A 15,016-nucleotide genomic window follows, 5' to 3' on the forward strand; every position below is an offset into this window, starting at 1 on the left:
TTCATTGTGTATGTGCAGAGGAGACAGCAGCGTGTTGTCAGAGGGTGTCTGATGCTCAGCATCGCATCCTCAGAGAGAAAAACTTTTTATTCTGGAGCGGTGAGGGGCTACCATCAGAAAGCTCCTCCAATGGGAGAGGGGTTGGTGGAGTGACTTCTCAGTGCTATTTTAGCAGACTTAAGGGGAAAATGGAGGAAGGCATAATAATTGCGGTGTCACACTATCCCTAACTTTGGGCCAATAGAAAAATGATATACCGAGACGTCTCTGCAGGAGGCTTTCAAATTCCCTTTCAAAGCTCCCTGCTCAGCCTGAAATAAACCTCGAAGTGCACTTCCTGGAACTAGAAAGCCCACAAACGAGTTTAAACTCCTAGATCCTGCCGTGAAATTAGTATGGGAGATTCACATTCCCCCCTTTTTTTTTGCTACTGTGTCACCTCCTCCTCAGAATAAGACTGGGCTACAAGCACCACTATGGTCAAATCTGAAGCAGGCTGGGGAAGTTGTGGGACTACAGTACCGGGTAGTGCATGGTCGGTCGGCCAGGCAAGACCCTGTCACATACTGCCGGGAGTGGGCATCAGCATTCTTATTGATGCACCCGGAGTGATACCTGATCTCAAGATCAAAGACAGCCAGTTGAGATGCCCACCGCTAGGCAGGCCATCTGGCGCCATCTGTTTGACACACCCCATGAGGGCCATCAGTGCCAAGGAAAACTCTAGCAATGTCTCCCCTTCTTGCTGCGTCTGGGATAAGAAAGTTTGCTGCAAGGTTACATATGACTGGACACAGCCATAACGTTCAGTCAAGATAGTCAAAGCCTTGGCTGCGTCCTCCTTTTCCACAAGTGGGCGATACTTTATCTCCTTTCTGGCCTCCCCTTCAAGATTGTCAAAAACGAAGGCCTGATCATGAACTGACAGGTGGAGGGCTCGCATATATGCCTGCAGCTCCTCTTTCGATTCAACTACACCAATACCTATTCTACCATTAAAAGTGGGACATCTACGGCATCTGGGTATGACAATTAGCTGTTCAGTGCCAGTGGGACTGGCACCTGCAGCAGAGGTATTATTGCATGAAGTGATGAAAAAGGCTCAGCTCTACTGGAACAGGCCTGGGAAGAACGCCTCACTTGGGACAGCTGCTCGTTGTCTGCTTTTAGCTGTGCAACTAACTCTTTGAGCTGCTGCAGTTCCTCCTCCATAGCAATCACAGGGACAACACTAACAACCCTCCAACTGTGCATCCTGGCGACAACGTAGGAGAGTTGAGAAAATTACCAGACAACGCCACATCGGGAATTGCACACAGACCCGTACCCATACTATTTGGTCAAGAATTCGTTGCACTGAGAGGACAAGAGATGAACAGAGAGAAGCGAGCACTCAATAAATGGCTAATCTTATTGAACTGATCAGTTTGTTACAAAAAGCAGACTTACCCAAGCGAAGGCAGCACAACGCACAGCCCAAATTCAACTGACTGTCTTCACTGTGGCAGCAGCGAGCACACGTCACTGCTAAAAAAAAAAAAATCCAGCACCAACCAGCAGGGATTTTTTTACTTTTATAAAATCAATACTGGTTTTGTGCTGGTCAAATGCTGGTGTAACTGGTGGACCAGGATGGGAATGCTGGTCAAGTTGGTGGCCCAGCATTGGATGTTACTAGATCACCATGCAATGTTGGTGGACCAGCATGGGATGTATGTTTGAACAGCATGGCAACTCAGTTTCCACCAATGCGGCACATAAAGCGCACGGCGGAAAGTACTGTAAATAACACTGGCTGTTATATCCTGATGCAATGTAAAATGATTCCCTCATAGCAGTCACAAACCTCCCTTACAAATCGCCGTTGGGTGGAAACAAGTGATGCACATCAGACAGAGCCCCTGTCAGATGAATGCCAGGCAATGATGTGAAAACTGACCCAAGCATGCCCAAGTAGGCAGGTAGCGCCACTGCGTAATCAAGCCCAGGTGGAGCTAATGGCGAGTGGGTTGGGCAAGGCTCAACCTGTCACCCACCACTGCGACAATATTTTTCTTTTGATGATGTGCAATGTTTTTTTTTGTGTTTAAAAAAAAATTTAATAAAAAAAAAATAAAAATTGGACTGGTTCGACATTTTACCAGAAAACCTTTTGGGAAAAAAATGTATTTTATTTTGCAAAATTTAGCCAGGCTTGCAAGAATGTTTTACTTCACAAGTAAAGACGACTGTTCCACATACGGCAGTCCAGACAAATAGCGCATTCACGAGATTCTCGTTACCAGGCTTATTTAGGGCCTCTGTGATCCATCCATCCATCCATCCTTCCATTTTCAACACCGCTTATCCTGGTTAGGGTCGCAGGGCGCTGGAGCCTATCCCAGCGGACTTCGGGCGAAAGGCGGACTACACCCTGAACTGGTCGCCAGTCAGTCGCAGGGCACATATAGACACGGACAACCATTCACACTCACATTCACACCGTCACTGAGTGGGAACTGAACCCACGCTGCCTGCACCTCTGTGATCCAGTTTCTTCTATTTTTTTCATCAATTTCAGATGGCCATCCAGTTCTCTGTAATGTCAGTGGGTCCATATTTTCTCAATTTCTAGATAACCGTCTCCTCAATGTTCCAAACCACATTGTAATAAATTCAGTGCAGTTGCAGTTTCTACCTTTCTCCTGACTGATATTTTATTCTAGATAGAAAAATAAAATACTGAACGGACTGAAAATAAAAGCCCTTTGGTCTTCATCTTTTAGGTTGTACACACTACTGCATTAAGTTTAACATTTTATTATATTTACTAACTCACATACTGTATTAGTTAGTCACGTAGTAACAAATAGTTTTCTTAGTCAAGCGCTTCATTTTTGATAAACACATAAAAAGTATCAAGTGGTCTTTCTAAATTATTTTTATACTACACATTAAAAATGAAGGAATCCATGGCTCAGTTTCTTCAAAACAGACAGCTTGACCATTTTGTTTATTAAATCAACAGTGCATTATAACTGTATGATTTCAAAAGATAACATTTACAAACCTGGACACTCACAAAACATATTTTAAGTACACTGAACAGCACACAAAGTATAATACACCCACTCACACACCCACCCCCCAAACACACCCCAATAACATACACCGTCCGCATACACCCATTATAGTACAGTGTTGTAATAAATTACAGATGCTGTGACTGAATTATCGGTAACAATTAAAACAGTATTGTAGGTAAACATAAAGACAGACTGTAACGCTTACTGTTCTGTTTTTCTTTTAAACTACAAACCAACAAACAGTGTCAGGGCATCATCCTTAATAGTTTGTCAGTTAACAAGAAACACATACCAAGTTGGAATAAATAATTGAGAAGGCAAAAAATACATCCAGAGCATGTTTAATCATGCTGATATTTTCATTTTTTTTTTCGAACACTGTGAAATAAAACACTCCAAAAATGAGGACAGCTTATTAGTGGATATTACCATAAAAATAACTGGCTGAGATGAATGATGGCTGGTGGCTCTAACGTCACATATTAAGAAGGTCCTGGAGCATCTGGTGCTCATGAGGTCAGAGGCCAGTCATGCACTTGTCCCCCTCCAGTGTTCCACCAAGCTCACATACATGCACAACTGTGTCTATGTCGTCAGAGGGGAACACACTGGGGCCCTCTCTGACCTTGTGGGTTGACTATCTGATTGCGTGACATCAGTGGGATTGTCTTGGCGCTGTGTTTGTTCACACTGCACAGTTCAGAGTTCTGACACGTGCAAGTTATGCTGCCAATAAATCTAATGTGGTGTGAACCAGGAACTCTATATGCACCCAATGAACTCTGCCTGGCAACAAGCGTCTACTCAAACGTCATCAGTAGAAATAATTTAAGCAATCCTGTTGAGCATTTATGCACCTGTGAGCTGCATCATTTCTTTTTTTAGCACAACTGTGTTTATTCCATTGTTGTTGGAAAATAAATTAGATTTCTTCAGCTTTACCTTCTTCTCCTGAATTCCCCATTCTCTACAGTATTTTCCATTTCATCTCAGCATAGAGCCGGCACGGTGAACAACTGGTTAGCACATCTGCCTCACAGTTCTGGGGACCGGGGTTCAAATCCCAACCCCGCCTGTGTGGAGTTTGCAAGTTCTCCCCGTGCCAGGGTGGGTTTTCTCCGGGCACTCCGGTTTCCTCCCACATCCCAAAAACATGCGTGGTAGGTTGATTGAAGACTCTAAATTGCCAGTCGGTGTGAATGTGAGTGTGAATGGTTGTTTGTTTCTATGTGCCCTGCGATTGGCTGACGACCGGTTCAGGGTGTACCACGCCTCCCGCCCGAATATAGCTGGGACAGGCTCCAGCAGCCCGCGACCCTAGTGAGGATAAGCGGTAAAGAAAATGGAATGCTGGATCTCAGCATAGAATCGTAAATTCCAAATTCTGCAAATGCCAGGATTAGTCATCAAGTGCAAAAATTCCAGTTAATCATGCTTTACGACTTAAAATGCTTTCAGAAAATAAAGTGCCAATTCAACATGTACCTGGTTGGGTTGAGACTCAAGATTGATGGTGTCTGACTTTTTCCTTTTCATTCAATTATGTTGTTAGAACAAAAAGTGGTTGTTTAGCTGACCGGGATATCACCGATGGGCCGGCACTGGCACAAGATGAAGTAGCAAATGAAACAGAAAGGGGTGGGGAGGTGGCATTTCGGCCACTTGAAAGCAGACACACGATGGGTTTCACCGTGGTCTCTAAACCAATTAGAGATAGTGAAGAGTGGGGAGCGCGCCTCTGATTGGCCGTGTGTACGCGTGTGCGTGTGAAATGTGTGGGCTCTAGCATACACGAAGCTAAATTTTCTGACCGCAAGCCGGCAGATGCAGTTACAGAAAATTGAGCGGCATAAATGGAATTAGTCCCAAAGCCTAATGCTACCGCGACGATGTGGGAACATTTTGGATTCAAGTCAGATGAACGCGGCCATCCCGCGAACACCAACGAGCTGCTATGTCGAATTTGTATCCAGTCGAAGTCAAAGTCAAAGTCAAAGACAACACAACTTAACTCATTCACTGCCAGTCCTCCATGTTAACATGGATATTTGAATTCAACAGCTGTCAGTGGCAGTTTAAAACCTCAAAGTGACGGAATCAATTTCAAGCAGAACCATCCCACCCAATTTCTTCAGCTGGGAACAAAAAACATGGTGGGACATTTTCCATTTCCCGTCAGCTTGCAATTATGGAAGCCTTTGCCCAATAATGCAAATGCAAATGTGAATATGGCGTATGTATACTCACATTATAGCTAGTGAACATGTTGACAAAGCAACGTCTAAAGAAAGGCTGCAGACTTTTAAAACAGGTTGCTTTGATCTACTTGTTTTGTTATTATTAATGTTGCTACTTGGGTCTTTTTCTTAATCCACTGAAAACATGATTGGCAGTATATTGCCTGTTTAGGCATTCATGACTGTTTATACCGCTGTGCCAATATTTGTAGAAGTGAAATTTTTGGGAACAGAACCTGAGTCAATTATATATATATATTTTTTAACTAAGATTTTTTTTATTGTTGTACATTACAATGTCAATGTTATTTTTTCTTAGAATTGGAATTAGAAGTGAATTGTTCTTAAAAAGGATGTACTTGAATTATTATTCTCTAATATCATTATATCAGCGGCATAAAAAAACAACGATACTATCGTTTGTCGTGATAGTTTTGCCGGAGTGCCCGGAGAAAACCCACGCAGGCACGGGGAGAACATGCAAACTCCACACAGTCGGGGCAGGGGATTGAACCCGGGTCCTCAGAACTGTGAGGCTGACGCTCTAACCAGTCGGCCACAGTGCCGCCTGGGGAAAATATATCGTCCTAAAAACATTTTCTATCATGACAGGCCTAAACAGAACGAGCAATGGATAACATACAAATATTGTGCAAATAGTATTAAAAATAGATTAACATGTACTAAAAATCTGCAATCTAGCGGGACCCCGAAGCAAGAACCGTGATATAGCGTAGGATTACTGTATCCGTATTCCGTGATGATAAATTGCAGGGACTCATTGTTTCCATGACTTGTGCATCCCGGGCGGGACTCACATTGTCTCAAGTGTAAAATGATCTCGTGGTCTTACTCTGTTCCTTTTGTCTTTGTTTATAGTTTTAGTTTTTTGAGGTTATTAACTACTCCATGAGTTATGGTCCAAAAGAGCATCATCATCTATTTCAGCTAACGGTGGGCGAGAGGGGGGGTACACCCTGAACTGGTCGCCAGCCAATTCTAGTATACATACAAGCCATCATTCACAGCTATGGGCAATTTAGTCTACAAGTAACCTACCATGCATGTTTTTGGAACGTAGGAGGAAACTGGTGTACCTGGAGAAAACCTACGCAGGCACGGGGAGAACATGCAAAACTCCACACAGGTGGAGCCGGATTTGAACCTGGGCCCTTAGAACTATGAAGCAGATGTGCTAACCAGTCCTCCACCGTGCTTGATTTTATGGACTCTGAAATTCTTAAAACTGAGTTATTAATATCCAATACCTCTGGGTAGTGTAAGCATTACCAATTTAGGGTCACATTTACACTTGAACAAAACTCACACACCATATTCCTGAGATATTGTTGCTTCTGTTGCAGTAACAATTTTGCAGTTGTTTATTTCCACTAACACAGTGACGTGAGTTCTTTGAAAGCTAATACTTTAAAGTGAGAAACAGGCAAGTCACACTGAACTACCGGATTCACATATTTGTGAGCTTATTATCTCAATTTGTTAGTAAACCTTTGAACCAATGTAGAAAGTGTTTTCCCAGCGGTGACGAACTGCTGACACTGTATATATCAATGAATTCCAGACTTAACTTTTTAATATTCTAAGGTTGCCCGGCAACACATGCAGATATGGTCACACCAGTGGAGCCATGTTTGACTTAAGAGTGGAAAATGTAGTGATTCAAATATTTGCAAACATTATCAGGAAAAGACTGAAAGCTGTGAGGAGCAGTGGCGCTTGACAAATTGCAGATTTCAGTCATCCACAAACAAAACGTATTCAAAACTAACGACTTAACACTTCTTCCAGAGAGAATGGAAGCAAATGTTTGCAGCTATCACAGCAGTCTGATGGGGCTGACGTCAGGGCTCCCAGGTGACCCATCGACAATGTCCTATCGACAATGTCCCATCGGGTGACCTGTGAGTAAAAAACAGATTGATGCAAAGGTTTCGCCCTGCCTGGTGCAAAATGATCATCACCCTTTGGATGTCATCCATACAAGTATGAAATAAATTTGATTTGTGCATGTGACCTTTGATGGGTTCAGCTGAGAAAATAATGGTTGACCTCCTGTCAATGTTGCAGCTAAATCACAAGATTATCTTGTATGTCTTTTTACGACCCACTGCAGTTCGTGCACAACAGGAACATTTCGGTTGATGTCTGTTGATGTTGTGTTCTTGTTTCCTGTCAATTGTGGTATTACCTTGTAGTATTGCATTTTACTTTAATTTTCCCATAGTGGGCTTCAGAGAGTATTTTTGCTGATTTTTAACAACAGTCATTTTAAGTACTCAAATTTCAAATTTTTGCAAACCCTCTGCATGGAAGAGGTGATCTACTCATTGGATTACTGAATGTATACCAAGAAAACTATGCAACCTGTTTGTGCACCAGACTGCGAATTTGTTTCATCAAAAAGTGAAAAGCTAATCGTGAAGAATACTAATCACAAGCACAGTCATCAAACAAATTAGCAAATAGGAAAGAAACACCCCATATCATAATATGTACAGACTCTTCAATATGAAGATAAAATTGTCACAGTCTCACTTAACCATGGGTTCTCCTGCATTCAAGTAGTGGCAGTTGACAGTCTTGTTTTTTAACATACTCTATATATTTTTACACAAGAACCACTTACTGGGCTTTTTGCACAGTTTTCAACATTTTTCCCTTCCCAGTATGTTCATATGATGGCTGCTTAAGGTGGAGCGTTAGACCGCACTGTCCTTGAATCCAACTACCAAGTTGGTAAAGACTGCCTTCTGGATGGATGGATGGATGGAAATGGGCTTTTATGATTGTAGTCCCTTCAGGTCAGAGCAGATCAGGTGTTGTAAAGAACAGATACGTGTCACTTTTTCACCGCTTAGAGAGCATGCTGACCTTGCATTGGCTCTTGCAAATGTGCATTTTATAACTTCCACAAGGCATTAAATTGAAATTGATCTCGGAAGCTAAATCGAGGAGGAAAGGGGTGGACACGTGTGTGTAAAAGTAGAGGGCACACTCCTTGCCTGAATACTTTAAAACCAACCATTATGAATGTGGCAACTAAACAGATTCAGTAGGAGACTGGTCATCGATGTGGTGCCTCATTGACTGAACACTTGTAAGGATTTTCTTCTGGTGTCCGGCTAGAGATACGCCGATCCTCTGGAGGTCTCTGACAAAACACAGAATAAAACAAACATTGTCAAGCTGAGAAATATATGGCCATCATTAAAAAACAAACTTATTTTCTCTTCTTTCTACATTAGCTTTGGCAAATACATCCATCAATTTTCTGTACTGCTTATGTTGCTGGGAGCTGGAGCCTATCCTGGATGAATTAGGCCAAAAGGCACGCTGGACTGTTTGCAAATCAATCAATCAATCAATCAATCAATCATTCAAAGGGCATTTAGCGATAGACAACCATTCACACTCAAATTCTCACAGTGAACCCCCCGCTGCCTGCACAAAAGTCAGACGAGTGGCCCACAAATGCAATTTTAGCAAATAATAAAAAAAGTAATGCTCTAGCATTATTAGCCTCCAGTGCACTTGCTAATTACGCCCCCCCGACCACTATATCAGATCAAAGCAATACAGTATGTACTTCAATGGAGTTACTAACTCAAGCTGCATGTTAAAATTTCATAAAAACAACAATATATATGAAACTATGTCGACTATAAGACTATCAATTACATGACAAGCACAGTCAACACAATCATAAAGGGCTTAGTGGACCATTTGGAAGCGGGGTTGCCAGTTTTGTTTACTTGTACATTGTAGCCGACATACTGTGATATGGTCAACACACAAATCAAATGTCACTCTCAGAGGAGAAAAAAAATAATACACGTTTCTCGGAAACTTTACATGGTTAGGTGGGGGTCATGAAGATAGGAGAAGAGAGGAAAGGTAAGGGAGGGGGGAACCTGATGGATGATTTTGAGTTGAAATTATGAATACCAATACTGCTTCTACTAGTACTACATATTTTTCCACTTGAAATTTTAATATGAATGAGTTGAACTGTACGATTGTCTCCCATTCCAGTTCCAAAATATTCCTAGAATCAGCAATACAGTAAATAACTGCAAACAGAAACAGAATTAAAACACATGAAATATGAGCAGCAGTTAGTAATAGCGCCGATGGAACCCAAACGAATAATCATTATTTTGAAAATAGAGCCATTCATCTAATGTGATGGCAGTTTGCAACATGATAACAAAAGGGAGCAGGATTGGATGCTTGTAGGCAGCCTGGGGGAAGGCTCTGAACGGCAGACAGATGCACACATGGACCAGCCAGCAGCCTCCCTGCCAAATCTCCAGCTAACGAGACGCACACTTGGCATGGGAACAATGTGAGATGAATGCAGAGAGAGGCAGACAGAGCAGAAAAGGAAAAACGCTGAAAAGAGAAGACATACTCTGCAGTGATTTGAGTGACGAGTGGCAAGGAGGTGAAGCCTGATCCCAGGAAGGAGTCTCTGTACTGGGTCATCTTAAGTGCAGCCAGCCAGTCCTCCACAGAGCTCAACCGGCTCAGATCTGGAGCACCACGATCTAACAAAGGATGATGGGAAGGACTGGCAGAGGAGAGATGTGAAGGTATAAGAAAAGACACATTTTTAAAGCCATTGGAACTGTTTCATACTTCCTTTGAATTTCTCCTCACCCTGGCGCAACATTGTTAGTGCCGGCTTTCAGGGATGCAGGGTTGCGTATCATCTTGTCCAACATGTTGACAACATCAGGGAACTTTGGACGAGCGTTCCTGTCTTTTTGCCAGCAGTCCAGCATCAGCTGGTGTAGAACTGTTGGACAGTCCATGGGAGCTGGCAGCCGGAAGTCCTGCTCAATGGCGTTGATCACCTGGGACGTGGGGAAAATTAGACAGTACTTTAAATTATGGGCAGCACAGTGGTGTGTGATTGCCTGTTTGTCTATATGTATGTGCGCATGCGCACTGAAAATATTAAAAGCGCACCATATTCAAATGTGTCAGTGTGCATTTGCATACTAATCATTTGGCATTTTTTGGGGGGGCAGAGAGGTAGACAGGGCTGTGGTAGTGTTACGACTTGTTCAAACAAATAGTTTCAGTGAAAGTACTGAAAGGAATCAATTCATGAACTGATATGTTCCTTTTTCAGTTCAATTAAGCGCAGCCGTGAGCATGTGTCCCTGAAAACACACTCGCGATGCGGTGAAGGCACCTAAGCGCGGAGCAGCCGCCGACAAGGTGGCTGGCTTCGTGGTTTACGGCTGGCTACAATGGTCAGAAAAATGTCTTGGAACTGGTCAATGGTGCAAAAATGATCGGGGACCGCTGCCCTATAGAAATGTGCCAAATCACACACGCACACACACACACATTATATATATATATATATATATATATACATACACATACACATTTACATACACACAATCTCATATATATATATATATATATATATATATATATATATATATACACATATACCCAGTTCAAATTATTCTTTAGCATTTTAGTCAAAAGTTAAAACACCAATGACCTCTAGGGGGCATTCAAGGATTGGCCACTGACATAACTTTAGGTCAAATCAACATTACAACTGACAGAAATAATGGGTGCTAACTTACTGTAATTAAATTACTTTATTGCAATTAAATTATTTTACTACATACTGTTAATGACATGCTTACTCTAACTTTCTCACTGTCCCAGCTATATGGATGGGTGTTGTCCAGAGTTTGAGTCCGTTTGACACTTGTCTTGCAGCTCCCCACCCCACGCTGCGTTGCTTGAACGCGGCATGCTCCTCGTGTACATTCTTCAGGTGCTCGATCAAATTTGTGTTGAAGCATTTAGATGACGTTCCCCACAACGTACTTCAGTTGTGCACAGACTGCAACTAACTTGTTGTTTGTCTGAGACACCGCAAAATAGTCCCACACCGACGACGTGTTTTTTCACCGACAAGATTGAAAAAACTTTATTGGCCGTCAGAGAGTTACAGTACTGCGCAACAAGACACTTGACAAGGCTAAAAATAAACTAGCTTATGGATTCATACGCGATGAAGACGTGGAGTTAAATGTCTTGTGCGGAGCCGATCGATGACGTCATTGATCGGATCGGCGACTTATGAAATGGAAGCCGATCAGCATAAAATGCTAATTATCGGCCGATACCGATAACGCCGATCAGATCGGTGTAAAGTCTAATATATATACACACATATACACACGGAGTGGGTACGGAAATTATTCAGACCCCCTTAAATTTTTCACTCTTTTGTTATATTGCAGCCATTTGCTAAAATGATTTAAGTCCATTTTTTTCGTCATTAATGTACACACAGCACCCCATATTGACAGAAAAAAACGGAATTGTTGACATTTTTGCAGATTTATTAAAAAAGAAAAACTGAAATATCACACAGCCATAAATATTCAGACCCTTTGCTGTCACATTCATATATTTAACTCGGGTGCTGTCGATTTCTTCTGATCATCCTTGAGATGGTTCTACACCTTCATTGGAGTCCAGCTGTGTTTGATTATACTGATTGGACTTCATTAGGAAAGCCACATACCTGTCTATATAAGACCTTACAGCTCTGACATGCAGTCAGAGCAAATTAGATTCATGAGGTCAAAGGAACTGCCTGAAGAGCTCTGACTTAAACCCAAATAAGCACCTCTGGAGAGACCTGAAAATGGCTGCCCACCAACGTTCACCTTCCAACCTGACAGAACTGGAGAGGATCTGCAAGGAGGAATGGCAGATGAGCCCTAAATCCAGGTGTGAAAAACCTGTTGCATCATTCACAAAAAGACTCTAAGACACTGTATTAGCTCAAAAGGGTGCTTCTACTAAATACTGAGCAAAGGGTCTGAATACTTATGGCTGTGTGATATTTCAGTTTTGCTTTTTTAATAAATCTGCAAAGATTTACCAGTCGATCTACGTTCCTAGCCTCACCTATGGTCACGAGCTGTGGGTCGTGACCGAAAGAACAAGATCCCAGATACAAGGGGCCGAAATGAGTTTCCGCCGCAGGGGCTCTCCCTTAGAGATAGGGTGAGAAGCTCGGTCATCCGGGAGGATCTCAGAGTAGAGCCACTGCTCCTCCATATTGAGAGGAGCCAGTTGAGGCGGCTGGGGCATCTGATTCGGATGCCTCACGGACGCCTCCCTGATGAGGTGTTCCGGGCACATCCCACCGGGAGGAGACCCCGGGGACGACCCAGGACACGCTGGAGAGACTATATCCTTTGCCTGGCCTGGGAACGCCTCGGGATCCCCCCGGAAGAGCTAGAGGAAGTGGCTGGGGAGAAGGAAGTCTGGGCGTCCTTGCTAAAGCTACTGCCCCCGCGACCTGACCTCGGCTAAGCGGTAGATGGATGGATGGATGGATCCAAATATTTTTACAATTCTGTTTTTTTCTGTCAATATGGGGTGATGTGTGTAGATTAATGAGGAAAAAAATGAACTTAAATGATTTTAGCAAATAATATAACAAAGAGTGAAACATTTAAGGGAGTCTGAATACTTTCCGTACACAATATATGTATATATTTTTTTATTTGTCACATTAAAATGACATAGCTACACATTAACATTACATCACTTTAATCAACATTCTCAAAAAACATCTCTGAAGTAGGCCTATCCATATTTTTTCTATATTTTTAAAATGTGCTGACATCATAATTCACTAATTTATTTGAGGCGTTCTTTGTTAGGATCCCCAAATCATTACCAGGGCAAATTCCTTTCTTCCCTCCAATGTGCAGGAACATAAGAATGTTGCTAACATGAACACCACAGTTTTTTTGGGGGAAAAAATAGTTGCTAGTATTGTCGTTAAAGTCACTAAATACAAGCCGTTGCTCGTTTGCTTGCACTGCCGACATACGTTTACCTCAAAATAAAATCTGCACATACTTCACGTTTTATGTTGACTTCATGAATACTGCGAGGGCCAGTCAGAGATTGTGGATAGTGCGGATGTGGCCCACGGGCCGTACTTTGGCGAAACATGCACTATGTCTTAAAAATGAGCACCAAACAACATCTGGTAGTCCTGTGAGAACTAGACCCAAATTGTTATGTTCACCCTTGTCTACATGTGCCCTGCGATTGATTGTTCTGAATGATTGCTTTTTGAAAGTTTTGCTTGAATTTATGTTCTAAATATTGTTGACATCAGTAAGGTGTAATCAATGTGATGGTTCCCAACAATGCTTGGAAGATCCATTTATTCATGTTCTAAAAGCGCTTGTGGTCATTGGGGTCGTGGGTGAGCTGGAGCCTATCCCAGCTGACTTTGGGTGAGAGGCAGCGTAGCGTACACACTGGACTGGTTGCCAGCCAATCGAAGGCTTTGAACATGAACAATATTACATTGGTCATTCCAGTTTCTTCAAATTATTGATATTTTTCTTCAGAAACTTGTATGTGTTAAGAGGATTCCATTTCCATGTAAGAACTTCATGCTGGTACCGTTTGCAATCACACAGGAAATCAAGATATTCATCTCTAAACAGCAGTGGCACCTGGTGTGGTCTCTGATGTTGAACATGTACTGTGGCTTTGAACAGACAAAGTCTTGATTTCATTAACAGTTGCAGGTTTTGAAGTAGTAAAGAAGATTTGGGATTTTTTTGGGCATCAACAACAATACAACATCAGGTCTATGCGCAAAATATTTTTTGGACTGCAGCCTCCTTGTTAAATCATTGACCTGGAAAACCTTGTTTCATCTCCGCCTACTCTGCCTCTCAGTCGAGCCTCCTTGGCAGCGTTTGCCTTTAAGCTCAGAGTTGCCTTTCATGCCTTTGAAAAAGCAGAAGCGAGAAAGCTTGAAATGATACTTGATGTTCTTTTTTTGCCCCTTGAATGTAAAATTATAAGCTAGTGTCAATGTACTTGTAAGAGCACCGCGTGGCACGCTGGGGGAATGACATGCCGCTCACGACTGGAAATGCTGCAGCGCACATTTGTGCTCTGAAGGAACTCTACTTGACCCTGACACATTTCTTAAGCTTTGTGCTGGTAAAAAAATCTTTCTAAGCACTGCTGTCAATCACAATAGTAAGTGTAGTGAAACATCAGGTTTGTGGATTCCTGATTAATTCATGTTGAACACCGCACCTGTGGTAGCCCTAATGACAATTTCAATTCAGTCCCTTTGTTTTTTAAATATTTTGAGGTGTGCGGGCTGGATATAGGTGTGGCTTCCAGCATGTGTGCGAGTAATGCAGCTGTGTGTGACGTTCATGCGTACTTAATAGCCCACCAGACCCTCATTAGTTGCAGTGCTACAACATACTTTTCCCATTATTTTACACTGTCTGTGCCATTATAAAAATGTCTCTGTCACGGCTCTACTGCACTGACTGCTTCGATTGCTCCAGGGTAGCCATCGGAGCATAAGAGGTGAGGTTTCAAGGGAGCTGATCAGAGTGTGAGAAATTGATGAATTGTGAAACAATGGGGGAGCTGTGTTCTTTATGTACTTTAACAAGCAAACATTTCAACAGTGGCAAGGATTTGGATGTCATATTTGGTACTTATATAATATAATAGATATATACAACCCCAATACCAATGAAGTTGGGACGTGGTGTTAAACATAAATAAAAACAGAATATAATGATTTGCAAATCATGTTCAACCTATATTTAATTGAATACACTACAAAGACAAGATATTTAA

General features: G+C 42.3%; 1 protein-coding gene across 1 annotated transcript in view; it reads right to left on the minus strand.

The window, feature by feature from the left end:
* Positions 1-2,973: 2,973 nt before the first annotated feature.
* Positions 2,974-15,016, minus strand: part of LOC133480967 (ephrin type-B receptor 1-like) — a 107,273-nt gene continuing 95,230 nt past the window's right edge. Inside the window, exons 18-20 of the mRNA XM_061779760.1 lie at positions 9,983-10,179; positions 9,735-9,893; positions 2,974-8,474 (exon numbers count right to left, since the gene is read on the minus strand). Of these exons, the coding sequence (XP_061635744.1) occupies positions 8,363-8,474; positions 9,735-9,893; positions 9,983-10,179 (468 nt within the window). The 3' untranslated portion in view covers positions 2,974-8,362. The remainder of the gene's footprint in view (positions 8,475-9,734; positions 9,894-9,982; positions 10,180-15,016) is intronic.

The sequence above is a fragment of the Phyllopteryx taeniolatus genome, chromosome 7, assembly GCF_024500385.1.
Source record: "Phyllopteryx taeniolatus isolate TA_2022b chromosome 7, UOR_Ptae_1.2, whole genome shotgun sequence".
In the NCBI taxonomy this organism is placed as follows: Eukaryota; Metazoa; Chordata; class Actinopteri; order Syngnathiformes; family Syngnathidae; genus Phyllopteryx; species Phyllopteryx taeniolatus.